Here is a 15,828-nt window from a genome sequence, read left to right as displayed (position 1 = left end):
TTCAGTTTCTTTTTCCTAACATCATTCAACCTTTTAGTGTCTTCAAGGAACTTTTTGGAGCCCTAATTTTTTTTTCCAGTGTGCCAGACAAGCCCTCCATTGAGTTGATCCAGTAGATAGTAAACATGTCAATATGCAACCCGTGGTACATTATGCAGATCTAAATCCACTCAGTGCAATAAACATGTTTTGTTGTTGTGAGAGAGGGATGGGAACTCTGGAGATGCTTGCCTGAAAAGGGATGTGCTGCATGCTGGGAATCTGGGATGAGGGCTGCTGGACCACAGCCACATTCAGTAGCTGTTTTGGACTCTTTCTTTATAAGGACCTGCCATAGATTAAAACTAAAAAACACATGATGAAAAGGAAGTGGCTCTGCTGGGAATAAATAACAACACTGTTCAGAAGATGTGCTGATCTCCCAGAAAGACCCACAGCCCTGAGCTGACATTACTGCGGGGTGATGTGGTCAGGCCTCTTTCATTAGAGCAGTTTGGGAGAGAGCAATGTTCTGCACTCAGTAACATCAGCTCTGTGCTGACCAGAGAGCAGCAGTAGCTGTCTGGGAAAGCCAACCTCTTCTTGGAGTGGAGTGTGCTCAGAAAAGCCATTATTGGCAAAGTGAGCTGTGGTGGTGTGAGCAAGCTACTCTCTAAAAGTAGAACCAGCCACAATTGTGTTCTTGTATTAAGCCTTGTAGTTCTTTCTTTGTGTGGGAATTCATCCAGCACTGATGGTGACACACTGTGCTTGTTACCAGCTGTGCAGAATTTCGGGGTAGATGAGAAGTTGAGCAACCTCCTGCCCTCCCTTAAAAAAGAACCCTTTGGAACCTTGTGGATCACAGACTTGGCCCTCAGAATGGGTGTTACAAACCCTGGTCAGGAAAACAATATGGAATTAAAACAATTTCTGTACCTTCAGTGCTTGTTTTCAGCAACCAGTGTCAAGGGATGCTCTTTGTAAAATGGAAACACTGAAGGTATCCTCATTTAAGATTAACTTTGCATCTCTACTGTGAAGTAAAGGAAACAGTTCTCACAGGAGCGAATTCAGGAGGGGGAAAACAAAGGGAAATCAGAAATCAGAAAAAAGGTGAGTGTGAGCTGATATCGAGGTTGCTGGTGAGATGCTCATGGCAGGCTGTCTATCCTCATTCTCGTTCTCATTTCAGAGATGTAAAGGACTGCTCAGGCTGAACGAGTCTCTGTTGCTAGGGAAAACCTGACCCAGCTGGGGTAGACTTGTGTTGAAAAGGCCTTAGGATTGTGAAAGGGATGTGCTGGATTGACTCAGAGCTGCCTTGGTGCTGTTTTGTCTGAGACCTTTTGATGTTGAGAGAGCTGGATAGTGGTGGTTACTCCATCTTTAACTTCTGGCTAGTTGAGAAGATATTGAGACCGTGCAGTGCAGTACAGCCTTCTAATGTCATCCAAAAAAGGCCAAGGGTCAAAGGCAAGGCTTAAAATGTCAAGGAGTGTGTTTTTTTTCCAAGAAAAATTTACATAGTTGTGTTTCTTTAGAACTTCTAAATGGAGCAACCTGGAGGAATACAAAATTTGTAACTATGATGTAACCATGATGAAATTGCTTCTTGTAGGAAATGAATCCTTATGAAAACCAGTGAACGTGTGAGCTGTCAATGCTGCCCACGAACACCTTGGTATTGATAGTGAATTAGCTGTGATGAATTTATGTCCAGCTGGGATCTGGTGTAGCAAGCAGAAGTTGTAGTGTCGGGTGAATATTGAAGAGAAAGCTCTCTGCTGCTTTGTCTGTGCTAGCATGAGATTTTGCAGAAAGAAGAGAAGGGTTCCTTCAAAACACTGAAAGTCCTTTCAGGAGTCACCAGTGACCTGAAGTAACTGGTGGATATAGGAAAAGAGTGAAGAGCTGCTGTGTGGAGTAAATGGCTGTTTGTAAATAGATGGTGATGAGATAGCAGGTGTTTCTCAAGGTGACAAGGCAGCTCTGCATGTCAAAAGGGTTTTAATGATCCAAGTGAGTTTTGGCAATTCATAGTTAAGGTCGAGAGGAATCTGCTGGATCACTACACTCTGTGACACAGCTTGTTTGGAGCCTGCCCAGCCTGTCCTCAGCAGTGGTGCTGTGTGTGTGTTCACAGCCCCAGCTCTGCTCCTAGCCAGGGCACCACTTACACAGAGACTTGCCAGGAGGCTCTGCCAGATCAAGGAGCGTTAATTACTCTCGTCGTATGAACCTGTTACGTGCAATCACTTTTCCTGGTAGTTCATTGACCCCATCTCAGTTACATGAGCAGGCTTGGATCTGTCCTCTGACTAGGAATGGGCTGCAGATCGTCTGGATGACTGGGGTGTGGAGTGGGTATTTCTATTGCCTTTGGAAGTTTATATGCTCATGGGATGCTCCCAAAAAAAAAAAGAGCACAACAGGGCTTCTTGTTGGATACCAAGTAGAGCTCGGGACTCCTTTACTAAAGAGCTGTTTCCAGGGAGGCATTTGTGTTTGTCTAGGCACAGACTGCGTTGCTTCACTTCAGTATTTTACCATATTGGGGAGTTACCTTTTAAAGAAATAAATACATTTCTCTTTAAAGAACAAATTTCTGACTCTGAATCAGGTTCTTGTTTTAGGCCGAGTCTGATAAATGATAGGCAGTCTAAGGAAAGGCTTGGAGATCTGTAGGCAGCTGAATGAAAACAGCATGAATCTGACTATTGGTAATTATCCTGGGTGTTTATAATCTACCCAGAACTAGCGGGGCAGGGTAATAAACAGCTGTTGCGTTTTTATGTTCTGTTAGTGAGCAAAATAAATACATAATAGTTAATTTCCAGTTCTGAATTAAATATAAAACAAAGGCAAGTTATCCTATTCATATTAAAAAAGTTCTCTAAACTGGAATATCCAAAACTGTTAAACGGAGTATCAATGCTCTAAAAGCATTTTCTGTGCACTTCACTGTGTCTGACAGACCAGTTTATATTGAGAGTCCATATATGCTTTCTCTCAAATGGCATCCAAAGAAAACACAGCACAGCCAGATGGAAATTGGAGTTGACTTTGAGCTCTGATTAATTTGTTTTTCATATAATCCTTTTCAGGGCAGAGAGAAAAACGTGAGAAAAAGATGATGAATTGTGGTATAATTAACTCTGGTGAACAATGTGAACGTAAAAGAAATTTCTTTTAGACGATATCTTCTTTAATGGGAGCTGATTTTTCCAAGTGTCGGGATGGCCCACAATGCTTGTCCTGTTTCACATTTGTGTCTCTGCAGTTCTCATTATATGTGTAAAGTTCTGCAAAACATAACTCACTAGATGAACTAATAAGTTCTTAAATCAGCAATGTCAGCAGCCACTCACTCATCTGTGATCAATTTCTAATGTGGGACCCCTCTGGACTCCATCCTTTTCCATACTGAGCGGATGATGTTTCATAACTAAGGCAAGCGAGCAGATACTTTTGCCACAGAGCTCTAGAAATTTCATTGATTTATAAAAGCATTAAATATCTAAAATTAAGTAACTTTTGAGCTGAAACAAACATAAAGCTAAAAGCAATATGACTTTGAAAGCCCAGCCTCAAACAGAGACGTGAACAGATATATAATGCTTTAGTTAACGGTTGCTGCCATTTCTCTTACAAATTGTTCTTTAGGGTATTGTAACTCAGCTGTTTTTAGACCCATCACTCTGGAACCTTGCCTGCAAAATGTCAGCACAAGTGCAAATTTTATTTCTTTTAACAAAATAAAGGGCTTGGAGCAGTTAGGCTTTCTAAACTTTTATGGCAGGAGAATAAATTCTGCTACTTTTGCTTTGCCATAGCAGGAGCCATACTGTTCACCTTGGCCTGCCAGCAGGCAGAGATGGAAGCCAAAAGGGTTTAATGGGGGACACTGTATGTGTTTAACTTGGCTTTTCAAAACAAGAGAAGCCCACTGTCAGAGTGTAAATACCCTTTGGGCAGAGGGCACAGTCCTTCGGGTGGATGGAGGGTTTGTGGCTTTAGAACATGATTTCTGAAGTTGAAAGCAAGACGTGGGTACCAGCTCATTAAAGGAATTTAATAAGGCTCGAGGCTGTTTTTCCTACAGGTTCAGGGGAGAACTCCTCATTTCTTCTGCACTAACCAGTGCATCTCTTGCCACATCTACTACCTTGGAGTTCTTTAATGTTCTCCCTCTTCTATCTGGCTTCTGATAGTGCCAACCCATTCACCCTTTTTAATGTTTTCCTGAAGTTCAAGCCTCGACACATATTCCAGCAGTAGAGTCCAATTTTTCTGAAATCAGTATGTACAAAAATGGGGATTTCATGCAAGCGTTCCTGGTGGTACATTAGTCTTGGTGGTTTTTTTTTTTTTTTTGTTTTGTTTTTTTTTTTTGTTTTTTTTTTTTTTTTTTGAAGGTCTAGGGAATTAACTTTCTTGCACATAGCTACTTCAGTGCAGCAAGTCACATTTAATAGCCTTTGCTTTCAGCTTGAATCTTTACAGAAGGAAGATTAGGTAATAGTTTGTGTAGAAACATCTGTTTCCTAACAAAGATTTTGCCCTATTTTATTTTTTTTATGCTATCCCTCTAACCAGAAAGTCCTTTAGTCTTTTAAAGACTTAGAAGTCTTTAAGTCCTTGTTGGGTATTAGAGTTGCTGTGGTTTTAACATGCTCATGCTCTGGATCTTTTGTTAGCTTAAGTTATTAGCCTTAGATAAGTGTTGTGGGATGGAAGGACTGCTTTCTATTGTCAGTGCAATTTCTGAATCTCTGGACAATTTGTCTGGGTTAGAATTTAAGTTTTTTGGCTCCAGTGCTTGTTTAGACCTTTCTCTTCTCTGAGGAAAAGAGGTTTTTAAAATAATTAAGCCTAGCATGCATTAAAAGAGAACCTTTCCACAAAATTGAATTGCTTGGTGTTTATTTGAGTTTTGGGTTGCTTAAATAAATAGGCATTTTGCTTTGTTTGCTTACAAGCAGTTTAGTATCTCTAATGGGGAATCTTTTTTCCGTGTTTTCCAAAGAAGACCAGCTCTGAGGGTTTTGAAGAACAACAGCTCTCTACACTCTGTAGTTCTTTGTTTTACATCCAAGTGGATTGTATGTGTCTAAATATTACATTATTAACACACATGTCTTCCAGTGCCTTTAATGTTGTTATTGTGATGTGTCTCTAATATGGAAAAACTTAATAAATAGATTTATTAGGGAATAATCCTTTTGGTCATTGTTTTCTTCAGAGTTCATTGAGTTCAATCTGCTGTTTTCAAGGAAAGATTCTTCACTGTGATGTTCCATGTTCTTGTAAATAAATTTATCCTGTGTTTCTTAGAACTCAAGAGACTTTTTTATATCTTGGTGCCAAAATTAGTGAAACTTGTTTACTGGAACATGCAAACAGAAATTCAGTGCTGTAAGTCCAAGCACTTTGTTTTCTTCCCAGTCACAGAGCAGGAAGTGCTGACCAGCTTTCCGTGGATTTAGTGTTGTTGCTGACCTACTGCAAGACTAGCATTCCAAGAATTAGGGCTTGTTTGGCGTGTGACCCTGGAAAGAAAGAGTGATTTGAGGCCAAAGTAGTAATTTTCTGGGAAATGCCCTCTTTGTGTGCATGTGTCTTAAGCAGGGTGGGGAGTGAAATAGTAACGTAATGACCACTGGATCACTTTCTGGTTTACCTGACTGGTTTGAAGTGATGTGGCTCATGCCCTGCTCTGGGCACACATTCATGAAATAATTTGAAGCAGGGTGTGCAAATGCATTTGGTTTATCTCTGTATTCCTCAGTGTAATGCAGCTCTTGTCATCAGCAGTAATAACCCAGCGTTTCTCTGTGTGCTGCAGAGTATAGGAGAGCTGCCATCCCCATGGTGCTCCTGGGAGTGCTTAGTGTGATGGGTTAAATGAAGTGAGGGTTCCATGTAGGTGTAAATCAAGCACTCATTTTCTATTTTAACACTGCAACCTAATTCAAAGTTAAAAATCTTATGGCCATCAGAATATCCTTCTTGCGTTCCAGTTTCAAAAGGTTTAGGAATGCCTTATTTATTAACTTTCCTTCCTCCTTTTCCATTTCAGTTTGCGGGCCAAATGTCGACATTCGCAATGATATCCATGAGCTGAAGCGCCTGGAGAACTGTACGGTGATTGAGGGTTTCCTGCAGATCCTGCTCATCTCCAAAGCAGAGGATTACCGCAACTTCCGCTTCCCAAAGCTCACTGTCATCACTGACTACTTGCTGCTGTTCCGTGTGGCAGGCTTGGAAAGCCTCAGTGATCTCTTCCCCAACCTCACAGTCATTCGTGGCAGGAACCTCTTCTATAACTATGCCTTGGTTATCTTTGAAATGACAAATCTTAAAGAGATTGGGCTTCACAACTTGAGGAACATCACCCGCGGGGCCATCCGGATCGAGAAGAACTCTGACCTCTGTTACCTCTCCACAGTGGACTGGTCTCTCATCCTAGATGCAGTGTCCAATAACTACATCGTTGGGAATAAACCTCCAAAGGAATGTGGGGACCTGTGTCCAGGCACGATGGAAGAGAAGCCATTGTGTGAGAAGACATCTATTAACAATGAGTACAACTACCGCTGCTGGACCACCAACCACTGCCAGAAAAGTAAGATCTGGGGAGATATCCTGTTTTTGTTACCTCTTTTGGAAGTAAATGTTTGGTTTTGTAGGTTTATTTTAAGCTCTTCAGCAACTGAAACAACTAGAAAGTTGTGTACAGTTTACATGAGTTACCCGGTTGCCACACAAATAGATTCTTCCCCAATCAGTAAAGGTTTGACTCACATAAATTAAAAATAAAAAGAGAAAACAACAAATCAGCAACTGTAAAACAAGCCCCAGCAAACTCCCTGAGTTACTTCCTCATGGAAAAGGTGGAAAGTGTAAGTATGGAACCAATGCCATTGTAGTAAAGCTAGAGGCAGCTCTACCTGCTTTGAGGACTTTGGCAGGAGGTGGCCATCGAGTGCCATCTCGTCCTGCTGAAGTGACATTCCGTGTGTGCCAGAGCTGTTGCCGTGCGTGCTGAAGCTGCTAACTGGACTTTGTTTTTTGCTTCTCTTGGCGTGCACCTCCAGACATTCCTGTAATGGTAAATCCTGTACGTAAGGACTTGTTTACTGACATTAATTTTCACAGTGCAGTCTGTAGTGTCAGAGAGTCCATGAATATCTTGACTTCCAGTGAAGTTACCCTTGCCTGTTTTGTTCTTATCTGGCAGGTTTATGTCTTTCTGATAGCAAGTATTAGCAAAAACAAAACCTGATCTCTTCTCACTTTTTAAAAATAGAGTAAACAAACACATAATTTACTCAGGTAACATGATTACATGGCTTTTTGAGTTCATCCTGTAACTTTACGAAAGCTGAGCCCTGCAGTATCAGTAGGGCTTAATTACCAACAGTCGTCACTGGGAGGAACAGTTCCTAAATTCCACTTGCAGTCTTGACCAAAGCTGCCATAATGACAGGAAACACCACAGTGTGAGAGAAATCAGGACTACATTCGGGTTACCTTCATCTGGCATGTTGTGTTTTTCTAAAGTGGCTTGTCAGTTGCTTGTGGAGTCCTCCTGTTCAATTAGAACTGCAATTAAAGTAGCTCGTGGGGCAGTTTCAGTCAACACATGCCAAAAATACCTCTGCAAAAAGGCATTTGGAGTATGTGCTTTTATCAATACTTACAGGAAATAAAGTTCCTTTTTTAAACAAAGCAAAGAAACCCCCTCAGCCTGTTACTGGGAGACTTTGTGCTTTGCCCAGGGTGAGGGGAGTGTTTCTATGAGTCCTGCAGCCCAAATTTATGTCTTCATTAACAGAGTGTAACTCTGTTGTCTACAGAGGGTGACCAAGGTGACTCCTGTGCCACCTCATTGCCCTCGGTGGTTTGAGTGGATGTAACGAGAGTGTATTTAATGAGATATAATGACTTACTTACTTTCTGTTGTGTGCTTTGCCTATTTGGAGTAGACAAAAGTAATGTGCAAAAAAAAACTTTTTTGGCATCTGAGGGACTGTTAAAATAATTTGGATCCCAAATACACATGAGAAAAAATTTGTTTAAGTAAAATGAGGTCATAGTTAGACTGTGATAGCAGGACTTTGAAGGCAGGGGTGTAGGTAATAGGGTTTTTTTCCATATATGCTTTCATCTCCTTTCATGGGAGATTGTGAAGAAGAAAGCAAGTATTGGAAAAGAGCCTTGAAAGGCTCGTTAAGAGCATTACTGTGTGCAAAAACAATTCGGTTTAGAGTATTTTAGGATGTACAGCATATAAAGAAATTATCAAGTTCTAATCAATAAGCAGAGTGAGAAATTTGGACCTGTTCTAATCTGTTTGTTGTGTTAAGCCACGGACTTGAAGGAAGATGACTTTAAATTTGCAGGCCATTCATGTAAAAAGAAAACAACCCCAAAGTACTCCTGCTCTGAAGAAAAACAAAGGAGGTACAAAAGTGCAGTTGTTCCAAAGGAAGCTTTTTGTCTCCCCTGCTAGATTGCTTGGGCACTTTGGCAATGAACTCCTGATCAGGAGAGGACTCTTGCAGTATGAAATCACACAAGACATGAAAAAGAAGAGGAGGAAGGACCTTTCAGTTACTGAGTGGTTCAGTTGGCGTTTTCCTACGGGTCGAGATACGACACCTATGTTATTTTCCAGGGAATATTTTTCTGGTGCAGTATCTAATTTAACCCTGACATTCTCCTTGTGCGTCACAGTAATGTCAAGCTGAAAATGCTCTCTGTCATTCAGGGTTCCTTTGTGCCTTTTTATTTTTCTTTGCTCTGGCTCTGTGGAGGAGTGTGTATTAAATCTCTCTTGTCCTTGTTTAGGTTTTACGCTGAAAGATCTGAAGTTGGTGCGTAAATGTTGTGTGGGAACACTTGGTACTTTAAGTAGCCTGGCTTCTGTTTAGTTTTGCCATTGAGTGGAAGTTGTTTTTTTCCTTCTTTTTCTTGCTCACAAACAAAGGAAGAAGCTTGTGCTTCCTTCAATATAACTTGTGCAGGAACAATGCTGAGGGAGGAGGGAGGGAAGGATATGCTGTGTCTGAGTTAGAATAATCCATGGACACTTCTATAAAAGAGTAAGCTACAAAGAAACTGTAACTTTTAAATTTTTCTGGGTATTTTTAAGGCTCAGCGTAAAGCGTCAGCAGCTCTCCTGCCAGTTTGGTTGCCCTGGTTTCTGTGTAGTGTACATTCCTTTACCTTCGAGTGCCCCAAGGCAGCAGCAGTACGAGTTTGCTCTCTTTGGAGCTGCAGCATGTTGTGTTGGGCTTGGCACGCTCTCTTCTCTCCGACTTGCACCTACTTTTATGTTGGTGTATTAAATGCCAGCTGTGCCTCGCTGGGGTTGCAAGACCACATAGAAGAACCCCTCAAGATAAAAGGAGAGTACTGAAGTTGTTTGTTTGCATCAGTGCTTTGGGGCACAGGTAGAGATGGAAAAGATAAAAACTGAGTGTCCAGACATACAAATGAGACTATGGCCTTTTATGATTTTCTTTTTTTTCTGGCAGTTGTGACTGCTGGAAAGGTTTATGGAAGCTGCCTGCATCTCGCTCAGCAACTGATGTGAGAACCAGAAAAACTGTTCCTGCTGTACCCCTTGCAAGGCTTGTGTCTGATGACACACTAGCTCTGCCTGTCCAGTGGTCTGCTGTAAAGAAAACTTTGGTTGTTTTCTGTATTCCTCTTGCTGATGATTAACTTTTGAGGTCTGCTGCCTTAGTCACTAGGCCTTTCCAAGCCTGCAGAAACCAAATGTAAATTACACCCTTGAAAGCCTGCCTGGAAGTTCAGGATCCCTTGTCTACCGTAACGTTTGTGTTCTTTTTTCAAGCAAGTCCAGCTAATGCTTCCTAAGACAGTTTTGCTATTGCTTGGGCTGTAAGAAATGAACTGGGCAAACTATTTGGAAAAGTAATAGCAGTGATCTGTATATAAGACCTGTGGTGCCCTGTTGGGCTTTTCCCCTATCTTAATTATTCTTCTTCTTTCCCCCAGTTAGGCTGGAGGTGCTCAGTGTCAAATACTTGCTGAAACTTTTCCTACTCAGAAAAAAGACAATGGGTCTGGTTATGATGGAGACAGGCTGTTACCTCTCTCAGGAAAGGGGTGTTGGCTTCAGCTGCTGCTTCTGTGGGTCAGGATGAGAGCACTGTCTGGGTCCCCCCCTTGTGAGAGAGAGCAGATTAGAGCTCCTGTATTTCCCAAAGGGGGTGGAATAGCTGTGCTTCCCATAAAAACAGTGACAGGGAGTATCTGGAGTGTGTGTGGGAGCTTTAAGATTAGAGTTTAGGAATTAAAAAAAGGATGTGTAAGCTGGCATTGTAGAGAGGGCGTGGATGAGGGCTGTAAGCATTAGGCACTTGGTTCAAGAGATGAATTTGATGTGAAACAATAGCTTATGTAGACCTCACTGCACAATACAACAGGAAAAAACTTTGAGCTTCTCAATGTGTGAAACTGAGGACCATGGAAAAGGCATGTGAGGATTTGGAGGCCGATGAAGCAGATGGCAGCTAAGCACAAAATGTTTTTAATGAAAATGTATCCTTATTCATTTTTGAATAAGTTTGACAATGGCCCGAGAAGATGCGGTGTATGAGGAGCAGGAGGGAGAGAATGACAGTGAGTGGGAAGAGTGGTCCATATGTGCCTTCTACTAAAATGTTTAAACATATGGAGACAGTAACATGATGTATTCTCACAAATATTCGGAATCTGCTCCTGTTTGTTTACACGGAGCTCAGAAGATAATGCAGTTGAGTGGTGTCGTTTGACATGGCTCCATTGACTTGTGCAGTGCTTACAGTGTGCACCAGCTGGGAATCTGCTCCCTGTTGATTCAGCAGAGTAGTGCTGCAAAACATGTGCTGCACTTTCCCCCCACCCCCTTTTCTCTCCCTGTCTTTCCCTCTTGGAGGAGTATTCACTGTATTCCTCTGTCCTTTAGAAATAGTGAAAATACATGAACTGTGTAGGCAGCAAGAGAGGGGAAGAAGTTGGGAGGCAGAGATGATGAATCAAATTATTCTTATTTTGCTTAAAATTATGTGTGCATGCTTTTTTTTTTTTCTGTTTGCTGCTGCAATTTTTTTCCCCTTTAAACACTGAAATATAGTAGATATTATATATGTCAGCAGAGGACAACATGCTTTTAAGTTTTACTCTTTCAGCAAGCAAATTAGATGTGGTAAAATGTTAGGTGTTGGTCTGTGTAACACTAATCCTACTTTTGTTGGTTTAAAAAAAATTAGGTGTCATATAAACCTGACCATATTTTTAAATGGACAGGTTTTTTGTTGATTGTATTTGGTTGGTATGCAAACTCTCCAGCAAAGAAACGTCTTCTGAAAGGAATAAACAGACAAAAAAAAGATAATAATTGTAAAAGGCACAGTTGGTGTCACTGAGTTAGAAAAATCTGGAGTACGTTAAAAAAAATTGTTAATGTTTTCCTTCTAAATGAAGTTTTTTTGCTGACTTTTGCTCCCCTCCTGAGAAGTTTGCTCTCCAGCCAGAGGTTTCCCAGAATTTTTATTATGGCTGTGAGAGCATATTTAATTAGTAAGCTGGAATGGCCGCAGAGCAGTTTAGGCCAATCTGCAGTTAATTACTGTAGCAGTGGTTTATATTCTGAGAAAAGGGCTAAAATTAAACAAATGTATACTTGCCATTTTCCTTTGTTCTATTATAAAATGGCATAACCTGGGAAGAATCTTGCAGCCTGCACTAGCCACCTAAAACTATGTGATAATGTTAAGTACTCATCGTGGCTTCCTAGTTTCTTTTGGCACAGAGATTTGTAGAGGACTGTTTGCTTTGTGAGGTCTTTAAATTTGGGAGTTTCATTTTCCAGTATGAAAAGATGATGCAGTGAGCTCAGTCCAGTGCTTTGCTACATGTTCCAAAAAAAAAAAAAAAGAGAAAGCAACTAACTTTTAAAAATACTTTGAAAAGATTTAGAACTTTCCCCCACATTTTGGAATAAAGAATGCAAAAAGTTTGAAGTTTTTGAAAATACCCTGTGTCTTTTCTACTCACATTTACACACACGCATTCATCTTCTGAAGACATCACATTTTACACTTGCTTCAACTTGCTTTATGTTTGTCAGTCCAGAGGTGTGTTTATGGTCACCAGGTGATGTGGAGCTGCATTTTAGTGTCCATCCATGCTATTGGAGAAATTTATTTTTCTTTGTGTTGTTTGAGATGATGGGAAGGAGTAATCCATGTGTTGTGGAATGAGACAATAAATGAGGCCATGATTTCAGTGGCACTACAATTCCTTATAGGTGGTGGAGTGATTAAATGTATGTGCCCAGTTACTCTGAGTAATACAAACTCTGTTTTATTAGAGACCATTCTAATGGATTTACTTGAATTGTCTTGTGCCAAGAAGCTGTTTCAGTGTCAGAAAAAAAGCCCTGTAGAAGTGCAGTTGGGAGGTCACTGATAGGAAATAGTAATTCCTTGCTTTTCTGGGCTGTGTGTGTGTGTGTTCATTCCTCAGCTGAGTTTCTCTGATGCTGTGTGATAAAGGCTGGGGAAGAAAAGAGTGCCAGTTCTGCCTTACAGGAGGATACAAAAGCATCACCAGGTTGCACACTGTGTGCCTGACAACCTTATAACGGGGAGTGCTTGAAAAGAAGTCCTGGTCTAACCTCAGGTTATGTGGAAGCTCATGGGAGAAGGGAATGACTCTGCAGCCCAAGGGGCCTGAGGCTGTGGAGCAGAGGGGGAGAGGGAAATGATGGCTGCAGTCACATCCAGTGAGGATTTCTAAGATAATGTTTATTTATTTTGAACTTAAAATAAGAAAAATAAAAGGAAGTGCTTTAAAACTTCAGTCACATCCTAAATTTACTTTTAGAGATACTGTGTATTAGTGATGTTTCAGAAACTTGATAATCTGGTGCTAGCTAGGGTTGGAAACAAAATGCTTTTGGTTTTGCTTGCAGCACTTTGCTGTTCTTAATGATTTGTTTTCATCCTGGAGCAGACTGAAAGTGATGCCGTTTAGAGAATTTTTTGGTTTACTTTCCTGTGCAGCAGTGCCATGTTAAATCTATGCAATTAAATACAAATCTAAACTTGAACCAGATCTTTCATTAATGTGCTTAACGTGGATTTCCAGGCCCCATTGATATATATTAGACAAATGTTTGTTAATAGAATAGACAATTGTATTGGATAGCTAATTAGATGTAATGTAAGGCTTTAATTTTATGATGAATTTGCAAAACAACTGGGAGCTGGGAACAGCTAGCAGTGTTATAGGGAAAATGTCAGGGAAATGTCAAGTGTAAAACTAAAAGAAAGCTGTGGTTTTGCTCTGTTCTTGCAGATGTCACAGGGACAAGGCAAACTCAGCCTGGCTTAGCATTTTCTGCAGATCTCTGTGGCTCTTATCCATGCAATGAGTCCAGCTTGGAGTGGGTTGTGAGTTTTCCTAGGGATTTCATTTTTGGCAGGTAATGCTTGTATAGATGTTAGACAAGGGGTGAACTTGAGCTGCAGTCTTCTTATCTTGGTGGGGGACCCTAAAGTGATCTGTCCTCCACCTGTCCAATTGTCCCATTTTCATGGAATGTATAGAAATACGTCTTCTGTGATGGCTGATCTGCAATTAAATCTGACATTGACTGAAGGAAGGGGAAACGTAGGCTCAATCTGGATAGGAATCATGTTCTCTAAAAATTTTGCATAGGAGGAGCCATTTTCCTATTTTTCCTTCCCCAACACTCATGAATGTAGGAATTAATTGTCCTTTAGCATTTTCATAAATAGTTTTTATGTGGCAAACAAGTTTTTCGGTGTTTAGCAGTCCTGAAGAAGCCTTTGTTTAGCCTTTTTCCCCATTAATAGTGGGATTTCCCTCTCAAGTCTGTCTATGAGAATTAACTTCTAATAAAAAGATGCTCAGATAATAATACGTTAATACAGATTGTTGAATTGCCTTTTTCTTCTGAGGTGAACTCAGCCTGGTTCAGTTGTCGACTGTCTCTTCCTCCCCCTCCTTTTGAGCGTTGGGAATGGAATGTGCATGTGCTATCAGGCGAGTGCTAAAAATGATTTAGCAACGCGTTTGCCCACCATAAAATGGGGAAAGTCTGAGGTGCCCTAGAGCCTGGCTTTTTAAAGCTGGAAACCATGTGCCATTCTCTCCATATTTTTTTGTTTACTGTTTCTTGCTGGGCAAAGTGAACGTGTAGTTACCTGCCCAAAGCACAGTTCTGTATGCCCAGGCTAATTATTAAATGTATTTGTGTAGCCCTTGACAGTGTAGGCGAGAATGAATTCAGCACATGACTCTTGGGAAAGGCTGGTGTTTTTTTTGGAATTTGGTTGCTGAGAGGGACCTGAGGGGCGACTCAAAAGTTCTCAGTTGTTGCTAGTTAAAGTTCAACTTATGGTCTTAGGTGGATCAAACTTCTACTTTGTACACCAAGTGTGACCCTCCTTATGTACTTTTTCCTGGTTGCAGCATATTGGGTTTATAGGCATCTAACTGTTCCCCCCTTAATGAACACTGCTCCATGGCTGTCCAGGCTCATCTTCCCCCATTAATGGCTTCTCTAACTTTTCGATCAATTATGGGGTCAATTTGTCTTAATTTGTTTTTTTTTAATTGTTTTTTCCAGTTGATGTGTGAGGGATATAGATGGATGATTAAAGGTTATGGTTTTTGGAAATGATGCCATTTAGGAAGCATGTTTGAAGTGTTGGGCGCGCAGAGAAAGTCTTTTATATCAACGCAGGCCTTGGGAGGAGGAGATGTTTTTCTATGTATAGAAACTTCCCGTATAGGATAGCAAGGGAAGGTTGCAGGGGGTTTGCCTGTCTCTTTAAGTGGGTTTATAATTGGCTAGGAATTTTTGTCAGCTTAGTCACTGCAGCATTCAGCGGATGAGGGAAAAAAACCACAGGCCCCAACCGTTAGGGCCGTGGATAGGCTCTGTCATCCCAAAGGAATGCATGTGAACAAAACACTTTGTGCGGTGCAACCGTTGGCCTAAACAGTATTGCATTCTTAAAGCAGGCTCTGAGTCACATGGAGCAGATGGATTGTTTCACTAAAATGGAAGTTATGTATCACTGAATGCTCCGATCGAGCTTTCAAGTGTGGTTCCAATAGGTCAGGGTGATGAAGGAGTGTAAAGGAAAAAAAAAAAAAAAACCCAGCTCCTTCTTGTGTGGTTGAAATAGTTTCTGTGGTGTTGAAAAGGTAAGAAAAGTGTTTCACTTTATTAATTACTGGGCTGGCACACCGGCCTCAAAAGTTTCTCCCTAGATTTCAGCCCAGCACGGTCTTAATTCTGAAACATTTTTTTTCATTCTACCCAAACTAATCCAAAGAAACCCTTGTTTTGAGGGGGACAAGGAGAGGAGTAAACCCTGCTTGAAGCCCCAAACCTGTTGGCTCTTCTCCCAGTGCAACCAGCTGCTCTGCTCTTCCCCACCCTGGCAGCCTTTTGCCCCAGAATCTTTCTTGAAGCTGTTTTCTCTGAATCCCAGAGTGTATTGACCAGTGAGGGAGTAGCTCTGTCTCTGAGGATGCCCTATCCCCTTTATTTGGTTTTATCTCTTCCCTTTGAGGGATTTGAAAGGATCTGATAGGAGGGTTTCCAGTCTCCGGCCTTCAAAGCATGCAGGGGAGGAGCTGTGACTTCTGGCTAAACAAATTCAGAGCTGTCAAGTGAGGTGATTTTTCTATTTTTTTCCCTTCCCATTTTGTGGGGAATCCTCTTTAAAGAGTGCCCTAGGATTTAGTGGAAAACCCAGCCTCCAGTTGGTCGATATTGACAACTGCTGT

General features: G+C 41.2%; 1 protein-coding gene across 2 annotated transcripts in view; it reads left to right on the top strand.

Moving 5' to 3' along the window:
- Positions 1-15,828, top strand: part of IGF1R (insulin like growth factor 1 receptor) — a 171,777-nt gene that overhangs the window by 24,136 nt on the left and 131,813 nt on the right. For both annotated transcript variants that reach the window (XM_053988224.1, XM_053988225.1), the window contains exon 2: positions 6,062-6,607. In XM_053988224.1, coding sequence (XP_053844199.1) covers positions 6,062-6,607 — 546 coding nt within the window. The remainder of the gene's footprint in view (positions 1-6,061; positions 6,608-15,828) is intronic.

This window comes from Vidua macroura, chromosome 12 (genome assembly GCF_024509145.1).
Source record: "Vidua macroura isolate BioBank_ID:100142 chromosome 12, ASM2450914v1, whole genome shotgun sequence".
NCBI lineage: Eukaryota > Metazoa > Chordata > Aves > Passeriformes > Viduidae > Vidua > Vidua macroura.
Note: the sequence above shows the minus strand (reverse complement) of the source record. Positions and strands in the feature narration are given on the sequence as shown.